This window comes from Haliotis cracherodii, unplaced genomic scaffold (assembly GCF_022045235.1).
Source record: "Haliotis cracherodii isolate W230 unplaced genomic scaffold, xgHalCrac1.p SCAF_7, whole genome shotgun sequence".
Taxonomy (NCBI): Eukaryota; Metazoa; Mollusca; class Gastropoda; order Lepetellida; family Haliotidae; genus Haliotis; species Haliotis cracherodii.
In genome coordinates this window covers 28,439,148-28,448,813 of record NW_027266330.1, presented here as the reverse complement: position 1 = coordinate 28,448,813, position 9,666 = coordinate 28,439,148, and the positions used below count along the sequence as shown (strand labels likewise).

Genomic DNA, 9,666 nt, shown 5'->3' with positions numbered 1-9,666 from the left:
TTTATGTACTATACACTATGTAAGTACATCATACATGTTTTAGACTGATATGTTTAATTGCACTTAATGGTACGCATTTCTGTAAACTATAATAATGTCTAAAATTGACAATGTATAGTAGGGTATATTACAGAAGCATTTATACCTATATGCTTACAGTGACGAGTGAATTGTTTCGGGACAAACATTAGAACATCGTTCAGCTAAATTTGTCACAATTTCATGAATGACAAAAAATATATCCTGTTCAAAATAATTTAATATACACAGGCAAATGTAAACAAAATATAAAAGAAGTGCTACCATTTACCATCTCAACTGTATTTACACGAATTTGACTAAATCTGCTCGGACAATGTCATCCGTGAACTATTTCAACTCATATATCGGCGCTAAGAAAAGTAAATCGCGTTTGCATTTGTGTGTGCACGGCCGGGATGACACAGTGCCACATCAAACAATAAATATGAAAAGTCAATGCTATAGAATAACCAGTCTTGATTATCCGCCGAAACAGATTCCATTACGTGTTGAGGGGGAAATAGTTGTGAAAATTATATGAATGAATCACTGAAAATCAGTGATGCCATCTGGTGTTCGGGAAATGGGGAAGCATGTCCTACCCTACCTTTCGTACCCGTCATTCACACAATTTGCATGACAAAAGTTAAAACATGTTCTTTAATCCCTAGAATGAAATGATTACAAGACCATGTGCAATTCCAGCGGGTATGGAATGGGTCATGTTCTATCATGCGGATACTCAAACAACTGTACCCAACTCCATCTACAGCCCATGCAAGTCTACAATAGCTAGTCTTGATTACTGCAGTTGTCCTCTGAAAATGAAGAAAGTCTCTTGGTTCCTTTTTATTATATTTCGTCAAGATAATTCAACAACTTTTTTTTCTGTAAAATATGTTCATTTGTGAGACTATGTTCGTCTAGGAGGGTTATAGCTTTGTCTATTCTTGAAAGTCATACATAAAATGGTTATCCGAGACATTTAATCTGCTTTGAAATTATGAAAGGATGTATATAAAAATGTATTAAACCCTTTCCACAAGCATAACAATATCTGCCAAAGGCAACGTCCATTGTACGATTCCTACTATACCATGAGCATGTGTTTATGAATCACGATCAAATGGTGATGATACCATGTGTTAGCGAAAAGGTGAACATTGCATAACCAGTGGCATCCCAAACACATGCTAAGGCAAGTCAATTGTTTACCCGAAAAATCACAGGATTCTGTGATACAGGATGAAATAGGGAATTGCGACAGACACTTTATCACTGAAGCATGGGATTCGGAAATGTCCTTCATGTGCCTACCATAAGACGTGTTCAATGTTGTAAACCTGATCATAATACTTTTACAATTTCTTATTAAACCCACAATGTACAACAAATGCATTAAATACCTATACCCACAAACGCTAAATATATTTAGCCACGGAGCAAATATATGGTGAAGATGTCACCATGTTGGTATGAATGTAATGGAACATTACCTACAATATATTATTCATTGTAATATATTGATATATCTTTTCGAATATAGTAACGTACCAATTAGAATAAAGATGGTTTTCATTCAAAATAAAGGCTCGCAAATATAAGGTTACAAGAATCGAATCCATTCAATACTGTGCAGTGTTATATTAGTACATGCAATATATGTCTATTTTGGGAATTCTTCTTCAAGAGTTTTGAGAATACGTATAATTTAGTTATTTTTTTATTCAAGAATATGTTAGCTGTATATCCGTTTGTCATTATGGATCTGTTTAGATACATTGTTACTACATATGTTAAACATGTTGCTTTATAAGTATAAAATAGTAGTAATATTAACACAAGGCACAGAGCTGCGTCGTTGTCGACACATCTTCCATTTAACATTGTCATCTACCATTTAGACATTACGTGTGTTTCGTCTTTGACAGACATCTTAATGATATTATGTGTATTATTTCCCTTTAATCAAGTAAGTCGGCTGCTGTTGGGCATTAAATTACCAATTTGATACCTTAAACATCAACGGCGCAACTAACACACATCGCATTTGAAGCCCAGACAAGCACGACACAGAATGAATGAGAAAATATCTGAAACGCTTTAAACAGTGCGGGTAAAATTTGATTCTCTTCATTTGTTAATTAAAGGCACTTGGTAACACAACCTATACTAATTGTTTTGAAAGGGTGTATATATTTGCTTCATGAATCTTATTATTTGGTTAAAAAACCTTTTCAGATTCTTCCATGTTGTGTCGGGGTCATTGCGTAAAATCGTGTAAAATACATGTGATAGCTTTACCATTGCTTACATTGTGCAACACACAACAGGACGCATAAAGCCCCATAGACACGAAGAGCCTTCAGAGGCTTCGTCTATTTACTGGAGAGTTTCTCTGGAATACCCTCTACAAGCATAGCGTTTCAGTCCTTTATATGGTCACAAAAATATATATTGTACCATACAGGTGCGTATGTTTTGTGTAAACACCTGTTTTCTAAAGGACATATTTAGTCTCATTTACTCAGCGATCCACCCTGGCTGGGCCTATGTTCCTGTAGAATAGATGTATTGACAACAGGCTTTTGGAAAATGATAAGCGTATTCAGGAAAATGTTCACACGGACAACTGTGTATTCTAAAAATAACTTTGATATGAAATAGCGCATTGAAGCGAGATGATCGGACAATATAGCGTTGCCACTTTAAAAGCAACTGATGTATTATAGAAATTGTATACATTTCGTCAAGTAGGCTTTGATAAGCAGTTAAGCGTCACCTGAACTAGATAGAGATATGTTCCCATCGCTGAATACACTTACATAGATACATACTTATAGCTACACTATACACATAAGGCTCTCTTAGTGTTATTTATATTTAAAAGTATGGTGACAGGTTATGTGATTAATCCGCTTTATGGCTGAAATGACAGATGCTTTTATTCTGTTATTGTTGATGTTTAAAAAGAAAAATTGACACGTAAGATGACGAAGGAAAATTTTATATTGAAACTTGAATTTTTATATCATGAACGGTCTGTGACTCATATGTGTGGGATGGGAGATGAAGATTAATTTAGATGCACGAAGTTGGCAGACACAGACAAATGGGATGTATTATATAGCGGTGCCTCTTTCTAAAGTCAGATATATTAACTGCTAATGATAGAGTCAGAATCATACAATCGACTCTGCTTTTGGCAGAGATTACTTATGAATTTGGGAGGGGTATTGTCGCTTTTTTTAAAGGAATTACTGTCATATCACACTGTTGTACAAATTGGGTTACGAGTCTTGATTTGAATGATAATCTGAGTCCTCGGTTTTGCATCTTGATGAATGATGACAACCGCTAACTACCACATCTGGATATAGATAGTTAGCACACATATACACCCATATTAGGGTGGTTTAGATGTTACCTTTGGCTGTAACTCGTTCACGTCCAGAGCAAAGGATGTATTTCGTATTATTCCAAAAATATATACATTATCAAGTACAGGAATCGATTGAAAAAGGGAGGTTTTCATTCTACAACGCAACATTACAGGTGAAACAATACAAATATGTTGCTGTAACGTTTATGTTACAATCCACTTGTCTGATTGTGATTTATAAACACAAGCTTATAATATAATTAGAATCGTACAATGGACTACAATTATTCTATAGATTGTGGAAAAACTTATGTCGTTTTTATTTCAATAATAATTATCTTCCATATAAAACTTTCTATCAATTTCTTACACTTTTATTATAATTATAACCTTATTTCTTAAGAATTATAACCATTTGTCTTCCTCTCTAAAACTACTTTCGATAACAGGACAAAATATTATTCATGATTGAGGTAAGTACATGCATGTGTGCAGTACATTAACTAGTGATGACGTTAATAAATTCTTAGAAGGTAATGTACATATACCCTGACCGTGACAATAGGACGTGGATTTCCTACAAATAGGTACACGCTGCTTAAGGAAATATCTGCCCAGGACACGTGTCGCAATTCAATACGAGATTGAATCATATAAATAGTTGGCATAAATCCCATACAAATAAATCCTGCAATAAATGTCATTCTCGTAGTTCAACACTTAGAATAGAAAGATAGCCTGTGGATTGTTATCATCAGATGTTGTGAGATTTATAATCAGTAAATATCTTCTACAGATTTCTCACTAGCTCTCCTAATGAAGGACTTAAAGCTATCGAGTGGTCCTACAACATCCCATTCACAGATATATATGAATACCAGGTCATGGATAAGATTTGTTATATTGAACAAGAACTTTGTATGAACATGGGCAATATATAACACTCACCAACGCTTTAAAACATTGGTTAAGCGACTTACCATTTAAGCCAGCATGCAGGCAACGCGCAGCCAGAAAGTGTATATTCCTTAAACGCTTAACGATTTGCACAAGTTGAAGAATGTTATTTTAAGTGAGATCGATTAATTTCACAAGAAAACGGTCAGACAGAAATTGACAGATTCTTTCCATTAGGATCACTCATATACCAATTGAGATGTGTTTTCTTAAAACATATAATACACTGGTTAACACTGATAGCGTCAGAAAAATAAATAATGTTCAACTTTGCTCAGTGTCCGTTTCACTTTACAAAGTGAGCCCTGCATCTGTTCGCTAGTAACAGCTCTTGTAAAAATAGCCGCCGTCCCGAACATGCTCCCATGTCATTAGACTGCGAGTACTATCACAGTAATGAATCGGTAGCATTGTGCTACGCTGATAATTGACATCACTTCTGGTATAGTATTTCTATCAACGCACAACTGAACTATATTTTATTCTGCGTATGAAACAGTCTGGAAACGGCTAAGATTTCCACCCGTATCATCCACAGATTGGATGTCTGCGGTCTTGACTACAATTCGATTTATTTCACAGTGAATGCTGTTGAATTCTCCGTCAAGGAATCATACACAGTTGTTTATGAACAGCAAATAGAGGCATATTGTGCATTGTAATTTTATTTAAATTTATTCAAGAACGTTTGATATTCATTGTTTCATTTTTTTACAAACACATTGCATTATATTCAAAGCATATAGAATAATAGTATGATATATGCTAACGAATACTTGAAATAATTTCATTGTTCTGGCATAATAGGCATAGTACATAACAGTCCTGACGTTTTAGTTGACGCTTGAATTGCTATGACTGTAGGAAGGAAATAATATCGATGTATGAACGTTCTGTTTTGTTTATCTGTACATATCTCCAAACTAGAAGCATGACAGAAGGAGTATTTATATATGCCGATCCATCTCATATCCCCCAACATCTAAATTAAATGTAAATGAATGTGTTAAGTAGGCATTTGTGTATCATCTGATTGTATGTGTCGGGACTGGCAGTCAGTGTTCTCTTCACATTCTGTCTCATTCTGTAGTGGAACTTCGAACCTGTGACTGAATATTATTAGTGTGACATAAGGCATTTGATACAGAATACGACGTCTCTCTAACCTCATCTGACTTAAGCTATCAATAAAGCACAAACATATGAGTCAAGTTTGGACAGTTTTTGTACATCTATCATGACGTTTTTACAACGAACAAACAGACATCGGACAATTAATGTGACAGATATCAAAGTTTATCAAACATCAATATATCGTCTTAAAATACCGTTATACCCTCTACTACACCGACATTATATTAATATGAATTCAATTCCTTTTATATAAGCTGAAATACTTTTTTAAGTTCTTCTTACGTTAGATAGCTTGTTTAAGTATTTCGTACTGGTCAAACAGGCATCGTTAGACTAAGTGTGTGCCAACTGATAGTTCTTTGAATTATCAAATGAAATTGTTTGAGAGATTTTTGGTATCTTGTATCTGTAGAAACCGTGTCAATATTTTCTTCTGTGAATCACATTTTATTTGACTATAAAGACAATCGTTTTAATGATTGTAACGTGGGTGATATCATACACACGAGTTCACCTAAGCGGTTGGTGCATAATGTTTCTCTCGCTATCACTTTGAGTTTTATAGTCCCGGCATAATGGTACTTAAGTGTCAATAAATACCATACGTCCTGCAAATCAGCACATTTTTATAGTCTAATGGTCTGATTAAGCTTTCTAAAATAATGAATAAACTCATTTCGATAAAAACAATTGCTTTGAAAATTGATTCGATTTCTTAAGCGTGGTCCTGTGTTATCCACACCTCGGAGACACAGCTAGACAATGAATGCCCGTCACACACATAAAAACGTGAAGAATACCACAGAAGACATTACGAACCTGTGGCTGTATTTTGACATCGATCGATTCCATTCAAAAGAATGTGAAACAGAACGTGCCGAGCCCGCATCGGTGCAGAACCCCATCAAATAAACTCAATCTAAAGACTCCGCGAAAACTAAACAGAAACCACAAACATAAAATATGGATTTATACATCATTTAATTCATGAGCATTTTGTACACAATAAAAAGAATAAAATTATGAATACTCAAAAAGAATGAAACAAATGTGTCAATATAATTTTTCAACAATATTCATTCATATTTCCCGTGAAGCTAACGTCTTCAGACTGAGTGCTCGGCACCCCAGTCGGCAGTACTTACTATACGCAACACAGATAACAGTACATACAAGACGCTGCTCTTCATCATAGATTTCTAAAATCAAACTTTAACAATTGAGCTAGCTAGCACTAAACATATAAAAGACAACAAAATTATTATGCTGAATTTAACAACGTTTGTTATACAGACATATTGACTGGCGAATTTCAACATAATATGTAACTGTCTTTAAGGTAAAAGTCCCCGTAATTTCCTCGTGTCGATAAACAAATTCAAACTGACCCATTTAGATATATGTGATATTGTCACTACTGATTTTTATCCCCAAAATGTTTCTCCGTTTATAGGTGTGGAAGAATGTTAGGCAATAGACACAATACCCTGCATCTTGTTCACTGTTCTCGCTTTCGAACCGTGTATTTGATACTTAAACTGTCAAAGGAAAGGGTGATTAAATATCATAATTTACATCATAAATCGATAAACCCCAAAGATTACGCCACTTAGGAGTGATTTACAGGTAATATGGTGATTGCTCAAGCTAATACGCCCCGTAGGCCACTTTTACTTTAACTGAGATGTTTAAATCTACAGTAAGCCCATCTCAAGCTGAACGGGGACTCAGGTGACAAACACAACAATATAGGACCGTCTGGTTTTATTTCGAGAGCCTGTTGACTTTAAAGCCTAGCACTATATTTGTCCTTCTCGATATATTGTGTGTTACTCTAAATATATTGCACAAAACTGAGACCCCACCACGACTAAAGCCAATGTCGTTTTCCAAACCCAGTGCGACAGCTAACACACGTCCGTTTTGTTTAGTTTTTTTCTAAATAAAAATATTCAAAAAGTACAATGATAATATTGATTTTGTCAATTTTTACACTTTGTATTTCATCAAGAATTTTTCCATTTTAAACAAATAATTATCATTGGTAATTCTAAATGAATATAATGGTACATGGGGTAATTTCGGTGACATGAAAATGATGCTAGGACGAGTGATACGCTAGGACATTGTTAGTCGCACGAGGCTAGGCATTGCACATGGTTTACGAACCTCATGACAGAGGCGACGAAACCGCTACTATAGTCATTGAAATCCCTCATATCTGCTGCGATGAAATGTTACATTATGCATGGTGACGAATTGTCGCATGGATCATCCAGATTGCACATTAGACAGCACATTTATCACATCAGTCCAAAATCAACAGTGTCCACCGCTAGCCAGCCGATCTAATGAAGTGTATACAAGTTCAAAATCACAAAGTCTCATCCAACACTTTCTAGAAAAAATGTTTTTGTTCTGGTTCATTAAATACTCCCCTCTCTTCGCCGTCCAAGTGGAAAATTCAGCAATTAGATTTCTCTGAGTAATGACACTATCCACATGCACCGCACTGGAGTAACGAATGTTATGGCTGTGTTAAGGGTACAGACACCCGAGCGAGTTCTGTGGTTACTTGACCCACGGGTATACATGCCCTAGTTATCACCTCGGGCCGATTGAGATCATTCACATGAGCTGCTAGTAATCGTCACTTATATGACAGCTGGGTGTCGGAAATGGTCCTCCGGTTTGACTAAAAGGTAGGCTACGGGTCTGTGTACGTCTTGGGACGGCATGTAGGAAGGGGGGCAACATGGCACGAGGTATTGTCCCGGCAACCCGGAGTGAGAGCCCCCATGGGCGGCCGGGGGTAATCCCATGGCCGAATTGTGGGTATGGAGGTAGGGGCTGTATAGCGGGTTCCCCAGGAGCTCCGGGTGCCGTAGTCCTAGAGGGTTCCCGCTGTCCATCTTGCCCGTGGGGTCGAGATGGGAGTATAGTCCATGGGTGGAGGTAGGGGGTAGAAAAGCTCGTGCTTTTTCACTGAGGAGAGCAGCACTTGATAGAGATTCATGGTGACTTGATAGAGATGCGAAGTTGTGAGCCATGCTGCTGAGGGCACTCGTGTTCATACCCGGTATCATAGGGATGGGGAAGGCGTATTTGTCCTTCTTCAACAGAGATTTAGGCTTCCGTCTTGGTCTGTACTTGTAATCCGGGTGCTCCTTCATATGGAGAGCTCGGAGTCTCTTGGCTTCATCAATGAAAGGCCTCTTTTCCTCTTCATTAAGTAACTTCCACTCGGCTCCAAGACGCTTGCTGATTTCCGAGTTATGCATTTTCGGGTTTTCCTGGGCCATCTTCCTCCTCTGTCCCCTTGACCACACCATGAAGGCATTCATGGGCCGTTTCACGTGATCATTGTTTTTAGGGCCGGGAGAAAGCGACAGGCTCGGCATGTTTGATACCTCAGTGGTTGGGGGAGGCGATGGCGAGTCTTCCGATCGAGATTGAGAGCTCATTTTGAAAGTGTCGTCTGCTCACTGTGTCGTCTGCTAGTGTCAAGTCTGGTGTTTACCAGCCAGAGTCCACGTCTGACACAGAATCACAAGCACAATGTAAACGCAGTCCACGTCCAGGGGTGTACGACAGACAACTAACTGATAGACAGTTCAAAGATTACTTTTATCTAACCGGAACTATCCGCAGTCATGTCGATCACAAGCCAATCAAACGCTAATTCCTCATAATCCATTTCTCTTGTCAGTTCCCATTACTCAGGCCCGGCAACGAGCACTGACAATTGTTCAGCCCTTTAGAAATATCTCGCCGTTTCGATTGGTCGACGCACTCCACCGTACTTCAAAACCACGCCTTCCGTATACCAGCTAAGCAGAATCCCTTCGAAGAAGACACATACGTTTGAAAAGAAAATTTAACTTTATTCGTAGCTACAAATAATACTCATTCCTTTCGTAAAACAGCGAGTCAGTCAGTAAATCATTGTAAAAATCGCATTTCAAGGGGCGTGGTTTTCAGTCAATCAAACCGTTAGCTCCGCCCTGTTTAAAAGCCCAACAAGCGTGGCTGGGCCTACCACGTGCTCGCCGAAACCCCCAACACAAGTTCCTAATCTGATACACCACAGCGGGTGATTTCTACAACAATGCGAGAACCATGGTCCTAACTCATAGTGTAAGTCTTTCACTTTATTGCACGACAGGCAGAAT

At 37.5% G+C, this 9,666-nt stretch overlaps 1 protein-coding gene across 1 annotated transcript; it reads right to left on the bottom strand.

Annotated features, from left to right (window-relative positions):
- Positions 1-6,458: 6,458 nt before the first annotated feature.
- On the bottom strand, positions 6,459-9,106 carry LOC139447861 (transcription factor Sox-14-like). The gene has a single exon (XM_071229338.1). It carries the CDS (start codon positions 8,956-8,958, stop codon positions 8,149-8,151), a length of 810 nt encoding a protein of 269 aa, XP_071085439.1. The 5' UTR covers positions 8,959-9,106; the 3' UTR covers positions 6,459-8,148.
- Between the last annotated feature and the right edge of the window lie 560 nt (positions 9,107-9,666).

Excerpts from the sequence above, each read along its gene's own strand:
- LOC139447861 (XM_071229338.1), bottom strand. The coding sequence starts at position 8,958 with ATGAGCTCTCAATCTCGATCGGAAGACTCGCCATCGCCTCCCCCAACC.